Consider the following 18497-nt stretch of genomic DNA (forward strand, 5'->3'; position numbering starts at 1 on the left):
TTGGTAGCATGCCTGGCCTAGTATTTTCTCCTTTCTTCTCGTTTAAATGCAAGGACACACAACTTATTTTTTTGAGTAGTCACAAATCTGTCATTAGATATGTGTGTATGTGTATATACAGAGAGAGACATGAGTGGTTATCATCATCATCATCATCATTTTATTAGATTAGTAGGCTGCCCTCCTGAACAAGTCAGGCTCAGGGTGGCTTACAAACATTTAAAAAATTTCACACAGTCCCTAAAATAAACAATTTCTATATGTTCAATAAAATCAAGCACCTTCAGGCCATAGCAGCAGCCAAATTCAGATTTAAATAAAAAAACAATGCAGTAATAACTATAACAATAAAGGAGGGGAAAACCAAAAAGAAACAGAGAAAAAGGGAGGAGAGGGAGGGATAGGGTTGCCAGGTCCCTCTTCACCACTGGGGGGAGGTTTTTGGGGTGGAGCCTGAGGAGGGCAGGGTTTGGGAAGGGGATGGACTTAGAGTCCAATTGCCATAGCGGCCATTTTCTCCAGGTGAACTGATCTCTATCGGCTGGGGATCAGTTGTAATAGCAGGAGATCTCCAGCTACCACCTGGAGGTTGGCAACCCTACGGAGGGAGCAGTAGGGGAGGCCAGCCAGATGGAAACCATTGTTGCGCTCATCCATATGCCTGGTGAAATAGCTCAATTTTACAGGTCCTGCATAACTCCTTCAAGTCCCACAGGGCCCAAATCCAACTGGCATCGCATTGCACCAGGTTGGGGCCAGAGCAAAAAAGGCCCTGGCCCAGGACAGCTGGCTAATATTAGCTATTAGCTCTGGTTTATAGTCTGTGACTATGCATTGCGAAATACATATACATATTCTGAAGCAGCAAGACCAGAGTATAACACAAGGCTACCCCTTTGCCCCAGTATGAGAGTCAAGGGTACTGAAATACTAGCAGAGGATCCCTGCCAGTACAAACACTGTGCAGCGCCATTAAAGCAACACCCTAAATTTGTCCCCAAACTTAACAGGTTCTGGTCACAAATTCTTAGAATTTAAATTGGCTTTTAACATTTTAAAACTTAAACATTTAAAATCCTGTCACTCTTAAAACATCACTTTAGTAAATGGCTGGATTGTTTCACAAATAAATAAAAGCAACCGGCATTTATGTTTCAATACACTGTCCTCCAAACAAACCAAGATAATGGCACATTAAACAGTAATTAGTTTATATAGATTGTCAAGGTTCACCAGGGACATCTGGCCTTTGATTACTATCATGTGATTACAGTCAGCACAGAATAGCTATACAAGATAATAAAATCTGGCTCTGAACTGGTGCCAGAGTGTTCACTCAACTCATTCTAGACATTTTGCCAAGAAGAGTTAACTAAAACAAGTTCATTCACACTCAGCTGTCCTATCTGCGTTTCCCTTTGAATTCAAATGAGCACAGTCATTTTAAAGACCTTCATTTAAAGTCTCTGCTGCCACATTAAAAAGGAAATAATTGACCATATAAATTAGTATTAATAATTATTATTTGTGGCATGCCTTCTTTTTCATTCATTTTTGCTATATTTAGAATAGAATTGAAGGATTAAAAAAAAACCTTTATATTTCTGGATGGTCGTTTGCTCAGATAAGTTCCAGACATTCCAAATGCTACAGCTTGAATGATTTCCCCCCACAGATGTTTACTACATGGCCAAATACGTAGTCAGTGATAACCATACCCATTTATTTCTCTGTTCGCCCTCAGTGGGAATAATTGGTAGTTGTAGTAGAGAGATGTATTTTGCAGAAGCTGATAGCAAATTGAGATCAATGAGTAACAGATCAATTGTCAGTCAAATGTTTTGCTAGTTTGTTCTGACACAGAAAGCATGCAGTTAATGTGAATTCTAGTCAGAGCTATCTAATGTGATTTACTCCCAGGAATTAGGGTTGCACTGTCAATCTCTGTATGAATGACACATGTTAACGAATCATTGTCCTGGTTTAAATTTTGGCTCTATGGTAACGTATTTCATTGACTGTAGGTCCAGAATTGGACACAGGAGCTCCTGCGTGGAAGACGAAAACATTGTTGTGACTCACTTTGATCACAAAAGGCACTATTTGAGCAATGCTTGGTGTATATGTTCCTGAGGCCCAGTGTCATTAGGATGGTCTTTGATGTGTGAACTGAGCCATGGATTAGTCATAAAGTTTGTTGGCAAAAAAGCAACATAACAAGAAACCTTAAAGTAAACTTATAAGTGATTTGGAAGAATAGCTCTGTGAACATGACAATGGTCATAAGTACTCCTGCCAGCTAAGTACCCTACATCTGAGAAGAGCTGTTCCCTGCCCAATTGGGGAAACTCACCTCTGTATGACTTTGCTTTGTTTCTAAAGCCACTGTATTGGTGGCAGAGACAAATGAGTTTTTGAAGCTCCCTCAAGACAATGGAAAGGCTAACATTAACCAGCTAGCTGAGCAACATATTCTAGTTTCTGTGTCTGAAAGCAGATTGAAAACTACAGTGCTTGAGGATCCTCAAACAGTAAAGTGTTCGCTTACTGAAAGCTAAAGCATATGCCCTTTGCTAAAGGGTATCAACAAAACACAAGTCGATGGTGCTCTGGTAATGCTATATATTTTCTTAAATGGTTTTACTTCTTAGTAACAAACAATCTGAGACAAAATACATTTATCCTGACTGACTCATATGACCTTAAACACTTCCAGTATCTGTGAAATACATTTTAACACATTTTCCATCAAATTTGTCTTAAAGCCAAAAGTACATTTGACAGAACACCCATATTGATTTTTTTTTCCAGTCAAACCAAAAGCAATCTCTCTCAAAACGGTTAACATTCTGAACTGATTTCTCTATATGACAAAGAGATGTTTCACAGAGAACACCTTTCCTACATGGAAATAACCTATTTCTAAGGTATAAAAGTACACTTCAATGTGAGAAGAACCTCTAAGGGCCACTTTCGACATTATTTTATCATCCACATGTTGTCAAGGTACACCCTAGGAAGCAAGAAAGAAAATGATCAAGGATTACTCTGTAATCTCAAATAGTCAGTTATGTGTCTGATGTATGCAAGGTGAATCAGTTTTAGGAAACCTAGAGGCAGATCCAACCAACCATGAATGGAACAAGTTTATGGAAGGCATCTTTATGATGTTTAAATGCAGTGCCTGTGCCCTCTTTTAGAACTGATCCTGATGGCTGGGGCCCATTGTGAACTGGGAGGGCGCTGCAGTGGGATGTGGGACTACTAGACAGACCTTTTGCATGAACTGTTCACTGATTCCATCTCATTCCTAGGATTCATGCTAGCCTGTTGAGTGACTTTGCAAGATGTGTAGGTGACTGCAGTGGAAAACAGAATATGGCAAAGGTTTCTTCCATGAATCCAGTTAGCCATGAACATTCAGCCTGTAACATTTGTCAACATAACCGTAACACTAAAGCATGATCATGACGTACCAACAGTTTGAAAATCATTCCCACAGGAAAAATAAAATTGCTGTGTGCATTACAGATCAGCTCAGGAGACCATGGTGTACTTGAAAAGTTGTCAGTTTAGAAGGAAACCAGTAACATTGATTTTCAGTGGGAAATGAAATGAGTGCCTTTAGAATATCTCAAAATAAGATCATCTCACTATTTAATATAACTACCACCTCCCCTTTAAATTGTTTCAACAGATTGACTCTGAAATGAAAAAGTGTTACTCATTGGATTGAGAAGGCCAGAATGATACCCAGGCACAACTTAATACAAGATAAGCCCAGAGAGAATGACAACAGAACACCTCTGGTTGTCACTTATAGCTCTCAACTAAAACCAGTCCAACGTATTATTAAGGACCTACAACCAATGCTGGATTGTGACACTTCCCTCGCTGAAGCACTGGGGGGATGTCCCTTTCTTGCTTACAGACAGCCGGCTAACCTAAAACAACTTCTCACCCATGATGATAAACTACTTAACAAGAACATGGACTCTGGCACCAAGGCCTGCAACAAACCAAGGTGCCAACTTTGCCCTCATATAGATTCTAGGAACACCATCTCTGGACCCACCAATGATTTCTCCACACCCATCTCTCCCCTGGACATCACAGACTCTTCTGCATATCACACCTAATCCAATCAAGCCTGCTATTCACATTTACATACTGTTCCTCTACTTAAAGACCGATGGATTCACATTCTAGCTGTATCTGAAGAAGTGAGCTGTGGCTCACGAAAGCTCATACCCTACCAGAAAATATTTTTGTTAGTCTTTAAGGTGCTATTGGACTCTTGCCCTTTTTGATTACTGCAAACAGACTAACACGGCTACCCACTGTGATTTATCATCATTGGATTGAGTTAGGTCCAGCACAAATCAGATTACTGGAAATTAGGCATATATGATTTAGAGATGCTCTAGTATCTGCCAGTTCAGCTTCCAGGCTGATTGCAGGTCACAACCAGGGAGCTAATTTATCAACAGGCTACTTGACTGCTCAAGACACACTAACAGTCCATTCCTGAGCTGAGTGGCTGAAACTCTTTAGGAGGCCAGGAAGGGCCAGTGCCAGAATCCACAGCACTTGCGCTGGCGTCCAGGCCACTTCTGCTTTGCCCTTACCTGGAGATACACCACCTTTTTAGTTGTCATATCCCCATGCAACCCAATGGAGCGATTGCATGGGTTTTATAGGTAAGGGCAAAGCTTTAGCTTTATTGAGGGGGGGAATCCTCCTCCAGCCACCAGCGAAGCCCCTTCCATCAGGAAAGGGCTGTTACTCATGGCTTAAAAAAAACTACCCTAATGCTACAGGACATACTTATTGCCTTTTTGTGTCACCCAGCAACCTTCCACTTTAGAGTGAGGATTCAAATCCAGGTCTCCCAGACCCTAGCCTGATACTGTAACTGGTATGCAACATTGGGGCCCCATTTATCACCTATCTAGTTTCAGTTGCCCAGGGTACCTGCAACATGGGCCCTGAAAATCACTACACTGGTTGTGTAAGTTCATATGAGAGCAGGTGGTCCTTAAGTTATGCAGGTCCCAAGTTGTATAGGGCTTTAAAGGTAAATACCAGCACTGATTTAGGTCTGGAAGCAAACTAGGAGCCAGTGCAGATATAATAACACAGGAGTGATATGGTCCCTACAACCAACTTCAGTCAACATCCTGGCTGCAGCATTCTGTACCAATTGTAGTTTCTAGACACTCTTCAAGGGCATCTCCACATACAGAACACTACAGTAATCCAAAGTAGATGTTACAGGACATGTGCAACAGTGGCAAGATCTTTTTTACCCTGGAAAGGTAATAGCTGGGTTACCAGCCAAAGCTGGTGGAAAGCACCCCTAGCAACCACTGCCATCTGCCTATCCAACAGAAGGGCTGGATCCAGTGGCATCCCCATGCTACAAACACACTCCTTTAGGGGGAATGCAACCCCATCCAAAACAGTAGACACCTCGATACTTGTGTCAGTCCTTCCCATCACCAGTAGCACCTCCATCTTATAGGGATTATGTTTTAGTTTACTGGCCCTCATCCATCCCAAAACTGCCTGCAGGCACTGATTCAAGGTTTCCATGATTTCCCTGGGATCCGCTGGAAGCTATAGAGATGATTATATAGGGCGGATAGATTATGCCAAGTGCTGTTAGCATTTATTTTATTTTATTTCATTGTTCAATGTTTTATTTCATTGAAAGATTTATTTCTTTGGTCATTAGATATCAGTTTTGTGGATATCAACTTTGGTTTCAATTAAAGGAAAACACCACACAGGGTTTTAGACTTAACAAACTATTACTTCCAAGCTTTAATCCCTAACATATCCAGTTCAAGTATCATGGATAGCAGAACCAGGAATAACTGTGAAGGCTTGGTGAGGCACCTTCAAGGAATTGATGGGCTTGAGCAGCTGTTGGACTTTCTCCATATGAGGTGCCTCAATATCCTTCATAAGCTTTGGTCAAGGTTTTAAACAGGAGGGGCTGTGGCTCAGTGATAGAGCATCTGCTTGCCATGCAGAAGCTCCAGTCAAAGGGACCAGGCAAGTAGGTGATGTGAAAGATCTCTACCTGAGATCCTGGAGAGCTGCTGCCAGTCTGAGTAGACAATACTGACTTTGATGAACCAAGAATCTGATTCAGTATAAGGCATCTTCATGTGTTCATGTCTACATTTGTAATTGTACTTTTTTTCACTCTTAAATACCTTCAGTAGACACTGGCAGCATTTACCATAGTACGCTCCAGAGGCCAAAATCCATGCATTGGTCCTTGGGCAAAGCAAGAATTCAGCTCACAGATCACTTGAAGGGTGATGATAAATGGAACCACAGATTTCTTTAAATTCTCTTAGTCAACTATCAATAAATGCAATATAGAATCTAAAAAAAAAATTCAGTGCAAACTATAGATAGGAAAGTGCCCATCTTAAATCAATAGAAAGTGAGCCCCAGCTTCCAGAACAATTTTGCTTCAACTTTAAAGAAGAAACTGACATGAACTAGGCAAATTATGTTTTGAGGATGCCTGAATTGTCCAAGCTTATGTTAGACATAAGCTTATGTTAGACATAAGAGCCCCGTGGCGCTGAGTGGTAAGCTGCAGTACTGCAGTCCAAGCTCTGCTCACGACCTGAGTTCGATCCCAACAGAAGTTGGTTTCAGGTAGCCGGCTCAAAGTTGACTCAGCCTTCCATCCTTCTGAGGCTGGTAAAATGAGTGCCCAGCTTGCTGGGGGTAAAGGGAAGATGACTGGGGAAGGCACTGGCAAACCACCCCGTAAACAAAGTCTGCCTTGGAAACATCGGGATGTGACGTCACCCCGTGGGTCAGGAATGATCCGGTGCTTACACAGGGGACCTTTACCTTTTACCTAATGTTAGACATAGGGTTGTTGAGCCTGCTTTCTTCAGTAAAACCAGAATAAGCCAAATACCCATACCAGTAAAGGGGTATTTTGGCTTTATTTCCACGTTTATTAAAAAAAAAAAAAAATCAGGTCCATTATAGTTTATGGCAATTTTTTTCAAAGCTCCTGTGGGGGCATTTTTGGAGGTAGAGTCCGCAAATTTGCAGCATAGTTGCAAGGGACTCTCCTTAGACCGACCCCAAAGTTTGGTGAATGTTGGGACAGGAGGTCCAATTTTATGGGCCACAAAGGGGTCACCACGATCCTCCAGGCATTTACAAGCTGAGCTGTCCATCGGTCTTCAGGTTCAGAAGTTCAGCATTGCCGAGGACTGGTGTAAAGTGCCAATTGGCAGGCTGGCACCTCAAAGTCTGGGGTCTCTGTATCTGAGGTGCATAGCACATCCATGAAAATTAACTTCCAAACTGAGAAAAATGGCTTAAATTCAAGAAAAAATAAGGCATGGAAAACATTTCTTTTGGTGGCAAATGACATCCTGTGAACTGTCCTTTATTATACTCATCAAATATCTGATTTCAAGACATGATCATGTTGCAGGGAGATGAAGCCTCTACTCAGGGCAACCTTCAGTTTGAGAGCAGGTTTTCGAGGGGGTGATATCAGAGCCAGCTGAAATCATGACCACGGGAGCTTGTGAAAGAGATTGCTCATCCGCGTGGGTGTGCAGTTTTCTTCAGAACGAAGCCTTTTTAGCAGCTGTGAAGCTGGTGCTTTTTAGTTGGAAGATATATCCCTCTGTACGGGACTGGGTGAGCCCCATCTTTTAAATGACCCTTCTGCCTCCAGTCTATCCTGATCCAGATCACTCCACTGAATGGTGATGGATAGTTTGGTCAGACCAAGTTGCTTCCGATTACACAACCCCTACCTCAAAAGGTTGGGGCCCTAACAAAACCAGTCAAAAATAGAAAAATGGGAGAAAGCACAGAGGTCCGCATCTGAGCAAAGGTGAATAGCCAAAACACCAAAAATGCCAAATATCTATTCGGCTTTTTCAGGAATTGCCTATTCGACTTTGGGCAGATTCCCAGGTTTTGCTATTCGGTCGACCCGAAACCCAAATATTGCTGAAATGGCTAATTTCGGGTTTATTTTCAGTTTGGGTATATCGATATACACAACCCTAGTTACACAACATTTAGTGAAGAAAGAAACTGTTCATGAAAATTAATGAAATTGCCATTGTCAGTACAAATTTAGTTAAGTTTTCCTTGTACTTATTGTGATGAATTGGAAAGGATATTATAATAATCTAATTAGATTGTGCCAGGCAATTCTCCACAGTCTGTGTCCTTGAGAAAGGGCATAGTGATCAAGGCATATATATTACTACAGCTGTATTATCTCTGAAATCTTAATGCATCTTATCTGAGTTCTTAAGCCTTTAAAACCATCTAAATGTTTCACTTTCCCATAGCAAATCTGTAGGTTCATTAGCAAGCCCTCAACGGAATGAATTATTTGAACTGGAGGTGGCAGTTCCATAATATAATCCAGCTGTGAAGGAGGCTGTAGCCTGAAAAAATCCAAAACACAGTACACACATTAATTTCCTGCTTCCAGTTGGCAAACTCCTGCTTTAAGCCCCCACTTACCACCTTGGGGAAACAGAGGAAAGAGAGAGAGAAAATGGTTGCTATACAGGCAATGCTCTAAGTTAAAGATCGTAGAGAATGGAGGCCAATCTACAGCATCAGCCTTGCCTTGTGCTCTGGTCCATCCCAATCATAGCTGCAGAGCTACAGATGAATGAAGATAGACTTGCCTTCCTAGTAGACCCCAGCTACCAGAGCTGCCACACTTCCCACTTGCTCTCACCCTTTGGTGGCGCAGCCCCCAAAGAAGTGAAAATAAGTGATGCTGCTGCAAGCACCATCCCTCTGCTCCTAGGTGCTGCCACCTATTGAGGAAGGCACTGAGCCTACCTGCTGCAGCCTGGCTGGTACTGCTACAGCCAAGGCACCTCACTATCATTTGGGCCTACTGGTATTAGCTGGCCAGTGTGGCCACAGCCCTCCCAAACAGGTGGTGTATATGTGTCACCGCAGTTGCCTCCCCCTCCACTTCTCCCAGGCTGGGTGCATTACTATTCAGGCTGAGTCCCTCACTGTCAGCCACTGTGGTGCTGCTGCGAAGCAATATCAAGTATCCAAGTATCAATTCTGGTCACGATCACTGCAGCACAGGTGGAAGATGGGCTGCTGCCTTTCCTGCGTGCTGTTTTTCCAGCCAATATGGTACTGGAGCCATTATTTGTCAGCTATTGAGGGGCATTATTTGCTAACATGCCCCCTGGCACCATATTGGGTTGGAAAAATGGTGTAGGGGGGAAGGCAGGAGCTCCTCCTTCTCCCATACTGTGGTAGTCTTGACCAGAATCGCCCCCCACAGCACTCTTAAAAGACATGCTAGAACTTTACAAAATAGAAGCCATCCCTGGTGTAAACCTAAAGATAGCATCATGTCTAGTTTGGCCCTTATGTGAATGAACCTAGGTTGCTAAAAAGGTAACTCTTTAAGGAAACAGTAAGGCACTGATGAATATTACAAATGTCCAGTGTGTTTACTTGAAAAAAAAATGGTTTTGAGAGTGAGAAAATACCCTGGGACATCGTTTAGTCAGAAGAACTGAAAGGATACATGACTGATCACAGCATGAATTCACAACAGTAAATCATTTTGTTGTGGTTGTTACAACATCCTGCAAACAAAACTCCTATAATAAGTAACTGTGGGAGAAGCTGTAAGTTATTTATTACAGTTACAAACTATGCTATTGGAAACAGGAAATTTTGTAGTCACATGAAAAGTGGTCATGACAAAAATCAATGCCAAAAATAGATATGGTTTGTTTGTTTGTATCGAAGAAATACTCACACAATGTTTCCCTCTAATATTATATGATGATATCCAGCAGAGAATCAATAAAGGGGATGGTAAAATTCAGAAGGTGTTTAAGTTATAATGATTGAAGATAAGTGATCTCATCAATTAACTGAAGACAAATGAAATAAATTACTATAATGAACAGGAAAAAACATCAGAAAGCAGTTAATATACTTTCCCACAATAACACTGAAAAGAGAACTAGATAAACACTAGAGAGTAACAACGATAATCATAGGTAAACCATTGATACATGAATACCAAGAAAATGTATTCTCAGACCTCCAAATACATACTTGGCATAAACACAAACATACACACACACATACAATGGTAAATACAGAAGTAACCTTTCAAGTGTGTTGGGAAATGGCTTTGAATACACATCTGCTGCATTCTGAAACATTTGTTGTGGGCCCAGGGGCAATGTGGGGTGAGTTTAGAGGGAAGGACCACACACACACACCAGATTGAGAAAAACAAGCCAAAGCTTTATTGACTAAAGCTGCTGGAGCATTGGTGCAGCATGGGGATGTATCCAACATTGGGCAACCCACCTGCCACCAGATACAGTCCCATCCCCCTCAGCCCACATGCTGGGGTGAGGGAGGAACCACAATAGCCCTATTCCCATCCCTCAGTTTTCCCACCACCTGGTGGTGAACATCAGCTAGCAGCCTCCTTTTAAAATATTCTTTAATATAACATGCATGTAAGTGAATAAGCAATCTGAAATGCAAAAGTGACATTCTAGACCAAGGATTATAATGTTGACAATTAACTGCATTAAAAATGTACCGGAAATAGTAAATACCTGGCAGATAGTTTTCATTTTAAAAATCTTATCAGAAATCTTGAAACGCTTCATTAAATTTCCTGCCTTAATTCTGACTGTTTAAAAAAAAAAAAACTGAAAGCATTAAACAGCATGCAAGTGCCTGAAAAAATGTTCCTTGAATAGTTCCGCAGCAAATGAACTTAGTTTACCAATCATAGTTTACCAGCAATTGAACTTAGTTTACCAATCATAATTGACAATTCACATTAAACAAACTCCCAATATATGCATCATCAAATATTTCTAAACAGTTGCAATCAATATGAAAATTACTATTTTCCCTTCATAGTAAATGCACATCAATTCAGGAACATGCCTAATTTCAAGACCTGTGGGCCAAGCTTGATGGTTTTGCAAATGTAACACTGAAGCATCTTTGTTTAGTGATGTGTTATCATTATAATGAAAACAGATTTCATATAATTCACTGGATGAGAGTTACACAAAGTTGTATAATTTCCTACCTGCGTAGGGAATAGGGGCATCTTTATCCAAAGCAACAAGTGGGGGATCCAAAATAACTGTATCGTTGTTTTCAGTAATAACTCCATGGTAAGAGGTTTCAATCCATGGCTTGTGTTTGTTCACTGAGGGGGAAAAAATAGATTTTAGTAATAATCTTGCCCAAGCTGACTGCAAGCTAGCTTTATTTTTTATTAAGCAATTATGGAACAATAGATTCTCCTAAATTTAACGACAAGAAGAACTGATATTCCATTTGAATTATTATCATTGTCATCATTGTCCATATTCTTTCCATGCATTTCCTTTCATGTTCTCCAAAGGGGAAGGAAATGTCTAAAACTAAAAACAGGAAGTTTTACACCAATAGTCATGAAGGAATGATTTTACAAAATCACTGATTCTCCCTTCACAGTGCAGTCCTTGTGGTTCTGCCAAAAACTGAATGAGGAATTTGCACAACTGATGGAGTTTTCTGTCAGTTCAATATCTTGTTTACCCCCCACATTCCCTGCAATTCCTGAGGATCTGTAAACCCTCTGGAGTGGCTGGGGGGTTACAAGGATCTCAGTGAGAAGGGGGAAATTAGCAAAAAACTTTGCACAAATTCCCTGTTTGTTTGGTTTTTTTCAAATACAACTAAAATGTCCCTACCTGGTATATTTATTAAATCTTGAAAATATTTTTCCTTGAACATTACACCCTAAAATCCTTAACAAGAAATTTAAATTATCTCTACATTATTGGTTGGATCGAGAATACATTTTCCAATGTCAGAATGAAACTTTTCTGCCTCCCTCCTCCCACCTTCAAAATTCTCAGTGGAATCTGATTTAGAAAAAAAAGGGGGACACATATCATTTTACACAGATATTCAAACCAGTGATTGCATGCTGCCATACCTAAACATACCTAAACAATATCTTTATAAATGATTTGGATGAAGGAATAGAAAAGATGCTTATTAAATTTGCAGATGATAGTAAATTGGGAGGGGTAGCAAATACGGTAGAAGACAGAGCCAGGATAGAGGATTATCTTGACAGGCTGGAGAATTGAGCTAAAACTAATAAAATACATTTCAACAGAGATAAATGTAAAGTTCTGCATTTAGGAAGGAAAAATCAAATGAATAATTATAGGATGGGGAAGACTTGTCTTAGCAGTAGTCTGTGCTTAAAGGATCTTGGGATCTTAGTAGACCAAACACTGAACATGAGTCAGCAGTGTGATGCGGTAGCTAAAAAGGCAAATGGGATCCTGGGCTGTATTAACAGAAGTATAGTGTCCAGATCACGTGAAGTGATGGTATCTAACAGAGCGGTTCCTCAGTGGAACAGGCTTCCTCGGGAGGTGGTAAGTGCTCCTTCCCTGGAGGTTTTTAAGCAGAGGCTAGTTCGCCATCTGTCAGCAATGCTGATTCTATGACCTTAGACAGATCATGGGAGAGAGGGCATCTTGGCCATCTTCTGGGCGTGGAGTAGGGGTCACTGGGGGTGTGTGGTGGAGGTAGTTGTGAATTTCCTGCATTGTGCAGGGGGTTGGACTTGATGACCCTGGTGGTCCCTTCCAACTCTATGATTCTAATAATTACAGCAACTATGATGATATTGTTATTATGCACTAGGACTTTGGCAGCACAATCTAGGAGAGGAGGTATGGCCAACAACCTGACAGCGATGTTCCCCCAACCCTCATGGAACCATTGTATGCAGCTCAGTGGGCTGCACCAATGCTTTCACCAGCATAAACTTGTGCTGGCAAATGTGGGCATTCCCATACTGAAAAGGCTCAGGGAGCTGACTAACACCAGCCCTGCCCCTAGGTAAGCCCCTGCGCCAGAGGTGTGCTGACACCCATGCGTGGCACTGTTGCGCCACTCCCTGGCACTGTTTAAGTGCCCCGTGCCATCATAAATGCCCCTTATGCCAGTGCAAGGGGCATTTGCACCAAGGTCATGCTGCCTCCTCAGTGCTTTCACCCCCCCTTGTGGATTGCGCTGTGAATACATTCACAAAAAAAGTTACAAGAAAGCAATCTCTCAGCCTCATCAATGTCAAACTGCAGTTATCTAAATCAAAAGGCATGACATCTACTGATAAAATTAATTAAAGCCGCTCTGGAACAAACAAACAAAAAAGGAGAAATATATTGAAAAGCACAGGTACTCATTCAATCTCTAAATAACTTACTGGGTACACTTTCAAGATACCATCTGCAGATTTCCTCTTAAGAATTTATTATACTGTTACAATCAAAGAGTAGATACTTTTGGCATAGATTCTGACAAAAAATAAAGGATGTGTTTGCTCCTTGTTTGTAATGGATACCTCCTGACAAGCTTTCCCATATATTTGCATAGGACTCTCCTCATCCAAATTGTTCCTGATTATCAGTTTCTGATTTAGACTACAGGCTATAGACTGAAGCAAAGACAAATTGACAGGGTGGAATCAAATCAGGCTTGTCAGTTTCCTGCTGAGGGTGGGGGGATCCCCTGCCCTCAGCTCCGGTTTCCCACAACTGCTTCTGTGGCTGGCAGGAGAAAAATAATGTAAAAGACTGCTGTTGGGCAACAGTGTGATATCACTTCCAGGGAAAACCTGGAAGTGACATCAGTCCACTCTAGGAATTGCCATAAGCTTTATGGTTTTTCCCTGGAAGTGATATCACACCATCTGACAGTGCCACCCATCTCTACCACCTCCCTAGATTCCCTATATCAGATAGGAAACATAGAACATAGGGAGTAGACAATCACAGAAAGATAGAGTGTGTGTTTTTTTTTTAAGGAAAGTTTATATGTAAGTTAAAAAAAGAAGGGAATACAGCAAAGCACCGGCAGTAAACAATGACAGGTTTCTGAGAGTAGTAATTAGCAACTAAAAAGAAGTAGAGTTTAAAGAAGGAGAAATGAAAAATTTGAAAACATACAAATCATACGAGGGCCGTTGCTGACAGTGCATATGTGCCATGAAACAAACTTTTTACAAAGTTAACAGAACAATCTAAGAGAAAGTGTTTGTATGAATAAGAAACTGGTAAAAATAGCAATTAAAAAGCAGGAAAGGGTGTTCACATGCTTCTTTCCTCTAATAGGCAGAATAATAAAGAAAAGGGACTGATAAGGAAAATAACAGTGTCTGATTCAAGTTACATTTTCAAACATTTAGAACAGAGGTATGTGGAAGAAAAGAAAAATAATAATGGAGCAGGCTAAACCAATATTTGAACCTATAATCTAAAAAAAAAAAAAAGACATGCAGAAATATATAAACTTTTTATGTAACCAAGGATCTGAAGGCAGATAGGCAAAATACACATCACACCTGTAAAAGAAAAGCAAGAAAATTGCAAATGTGAAGGAGAGGGGTGTGAGGAAGCGGGGAAAGAGATTCTGTTCTCCTTTCCCCACCTTTATGGACCCTCACAAATTTCTCCCTGTTACCTGTAGCTGAAAGGAGGATTTAATACTCTTTATACCCCACAGTCTGTCACCCTTTCCTGAGTGAGGACAGTTTCCCTTTCTTTCTCCTCAGTAGAAATAGAAAGGCTTAGAGGCTGAAGCTGAATTTAAAAGTATGAACAAAAGGATATTTATTATTTACAGAAAGGTTTTAAGATTATTGGTTTTTCTTCAAAAGAGGTACAAAGCTTAAATGGTTACAGGCAGTTCAAAACCTCAGATGGTTTCAGGCACAGTTCTTAGTTCTCAGTTCAGTTACTTCAAGATACTCAGTAATAAACTCAGATGTTATTCAAAATATTTCATAGACTCAAAATTCTTGGCGTAGACTCACTCTAACCTAGCGCACAAAATACCAGTGAGTGGAGGTTCATCCACAACCTTTCCCACTCCTCAGATTTGCCCACCTCCCGTGGAAACAAATCTCTCTCCCCCAAAACACTGAGTTAGGAGTTTCCCTGTTCCAGAAGCTACCTCCCACCAAATGACTGAAGAAAGGGATATCACACACTGCCACAATCTTCCCCTTGTCAGTACTCAGGTTTGGTTATAAACAAGCTAGGTAGTATTTGAACAAGTGTTCTCAGAGTCTCTCCACATCACCACACAGTTCAGGAGCTCAGAGCTAAAGACTCCAGATCTCTTCTCTCCCTCCAAAAAGAAGCCTGTCAGCTTTCCAGGTTCTGCCCACTGCTTGCTGGCACTGGCTGATAGTTACCAAGACTCAGAGTTTAACCCTGTATCCGTCACAAGGGGATATCTCAAAAGTGCACATATTAACACAGAAAGTGGATGTGGGGAAGCACTGTAACAGGAATCAGATATATTATGGAAGAAAAGAACAACAAAGAAAAATGCTGAAAACTGCATAGAAATCAGTCAGCAAAAACTAAGAAATAAAATAAACCCCAATAGAATGCAATTTTACACATATAATGTGTGTGAGTGTGTGTAGTTTCAAAGAGACATTACATATAAATAAAAGTTTGGTATAGAACAAATAATATAAATAAGAGATAGCCTTACTTTGTATTCAAAGGTGCATGCATTTTTCACTTGTGAAAACCATTTTCATGCACAACAAATAGGCATCTCATTTCTCCTAGTCCTGGAGCCCCCCAACAGTTTCGCATGATGTTCAGGAAGTTTTCCTGAATCTCAGGAACAGGGATATACTGGGAGTAAACGGTGTCCTGGAAACGGCCCCACCTCCAGTCCACCCTGGCTCTCCACCCACCTGCACCATCACTGTCCCCTAAAGGAAGGAGGGAGTATGAGACATTCCCATACAGCGTGGCTTCATTGGGTGCCAAATGAGCAGGGTCAGTCTGGGCTTATCCTTCACTGCAGCATCCAAGCAAGCCCTGGTCAGGTGCATCCCCCACCATGTCAGGCAGCTATTAAAAAAAAACATTAAACATCCTTTCATCAAAGTTCCAGATTTCATCAGGTATCACCTGAGGCAAAACCATACTGGCAGGCCCATTCAAGCAAATCGCACAGCAAACTCACAGTTACACTTTTCAGAATTGATATATCACGATGACCACATGTGTGACATAATGGGTCCACTAAAAGTTCTGAAGTTTTAATGGGTTGTATAATGCAATTTTATTTCATGTGTCTTTGCATTTTTCAAGAGCAATTTTGAAGGCCGTTTTATTTCTCTCAGTACATCAATGAATTTCAAAACTGAACGGTCATATACCTTAAATGGTTTACTCTATACTGAGCATTCTGTTCTGTGGCCTTTCCCCCCTGCATTATACCCCGAAAACGGTTTCTTATCTTCACCCTTGTCCTCCATCAAATTCAACTCCTCTAACTTTTTGAGTAATATACATCATTGTAGTCAATTTGCATAGAAATAAGGATTGAATATATTTTAGTAATATAGAATATAGCTGAGCAAGGATTTTTCTGCTCCTTTGTATCACTTTAATGTCATTTCCAAGCAATACTACTGATCATGAAACAGAAGCAGTAACATGCATTTAAACATTCAAGTGGTAGAAGTTCTGTGTTGCTGGCATGACTTCTTCATACCAATGTTAGAGATTTCCCTTTCACTGGTGCTATTGAAATTATCGGTGGGAACTAATGCAAGTTTTAAAATATTACCCCAGAAACAAAATGTGTTGACTCACACATTTCTCCTGCTATATTCCCCAGAAAGGTTCTTACTGCAGCCCTTCCATGACTCTTTTTCAATCTACAAAGTATTAAGATCATCTTGTGATCCAAGAGCCAGAAGAAATGTGGTTTTTGAAAGTCTGTATAAAGCTGCACAGACTACATAGATCTCCTTGCAAACATGTCTGCACTGGAGCAACTGAATATATACTTTTAATTCTATAATGCAGTTCTTTCCTTATTCAGCTTATCTTATACCAATCTCACATGGGTATGTGTTAGGGATATACATGTGTGTTTTCATGTATATGTGTTTATTCAATTTTTAACCTATTTTTCAATGTTTTCCATTTCATTTCCCTATATACTTTGGAATATGTTTTCTTAGATTTGCTTCTGGGTTTTGTTAGAGTTGCCTTGTCCTTCCTGGCAACCAGAGGAGAGTGGGGGGGTGTCTTCCCAGCAGAGAGGGGAGGCCTAGGCTAGCATCACTGATAACATGGCGGCATCTCTTCTGGCGTGCACTGGAAGTGACATTATCACATTATTAGTGACACAGGACACTCCAGCATTTGGGCAAAAACTCTATGGTATAAGCCATTTTTATCAGAGTTTTTGCTCAAATACAAGAGCATCTTGAGTTGCCAGACACATGATGACATCACTTCTTGTACACACTGGGAGTGACATTGTTGCATCGCCAGCAATTTTGGCCTAGGCCTCCCCTCACTGCTGGAACGTCTCTCCACTGGCCAGCTCATTGGCACTTGGGGGTGGGGGGAGACCTGCATCCCTATGCTTTGTACATTTTATTTATGTATATATTTATTTCAGGAAAGGATTTTCTACAGCTCAGATAGTAAAAAAAGGAATTCTGCACAGTACATTTTAAATTATAAAAGGTTAGTTATTCCTCCTGTTACTCTTGTTTTCCTTAGCTTTTCTGCTCAAGGTAAGAAGGTGAAAAGCATTCTTCCCAGAAGTCTTTTAATATTAAATTAACATAAGGGTCTCTTCTACATAAGAAGAAAGTTAAGGAAAATAAGGGTAACGGGAAGTAGAAATAAAGAATTTGGCTTTGGGGTTGGGAAAGCTCTCTAGAGTTTGTATGGACCAGCTTGAATATTTCACAGCTTCTTTCCCCCAAGGCTCCAAAACATTCCTTGGCTTCCCCAATAGTCTGTGCAGCCTTAACCATTATTCCTGTTTAAGATGTAAATTTAGCTCTTATAGTGGCATGCTGTGTGCATACAGGACTTGAGATAAATACAAATGTAGGCTGAAATCCTAAAATATACTTCCCAAACAGTAAGCCCCAATGAATAAAACTTAGTTTTGAGTAGAGCTGCTTAGGATTCCTCCCTTAAAATCCATTCTGTATACATTTTGTTTGTTTTTATATATATATTACTTTATGGTGATTTTTAATTATTTATGTGTTTTTTATACTTTGTGACTTGCCTTAAGCAGGTCACTGAAGAAGTGTTGCCTTTTCTGAACAGAAGAGACAGGCTATCAGCAAGATAGGGGAGTATGAGCACCTGGTGTTGTTTATCATTAGGCCTGGCAAGCATGCCTCAGCAGTTTGTTAATATAAAAGGTGGGTGGAAGATTGGGTTTCCAGCTCCCAGTTGGGAAATACCTGGAGATTTTGGGGGTGGAGTCTGAGGAGGGCAGGGTTTGGAGAGGGGAGGGACTTCAATGCCATAGAGTTAGGGTTGCCAGCCTCCAGGTGCTGAAACTACAGAAATGAGGCTTATGAATTA

General features: G+C 40.8%; 1 protein-coding gene across 1 annotated transcript in view; it reads right to left on the reverse strand.

Moving 5' to 3' along the window:
* CLSTN2 (calsyntenin 2) overlaps positions 1-18497 on the reverse strand; it is a 451209-nt gene that overhangs the window by 248374 nt on the left and 184338 nt on the right. Inside the window, exon 2 of the mRNA XM_056849471.1 lies at positions 11135-11257. Coding sequence (XP_056705449.1) covers positions 11135-11257 — 123 coding nt within the window. The remainder of the gene's footprint in view (positions 1-11134; positions 11258-18497) is intronic.

The sequence above is a fragment of the Euleptes europaea genome, chromosome 5 (assembly GCF_029931775.1).
Source record: "Euleptes europaea isolate rEulEur1 chromosome 5, rEulEur1.hap1, whole genome shotgun sequence".
Taxonomy (NCBI): domain Eukaryota; kingdom Metazoa; phylum Chordata; class Lepidosauria; order Squamata; family Sphaerodactylidae; genus Euleptes; species Euleptes europaea.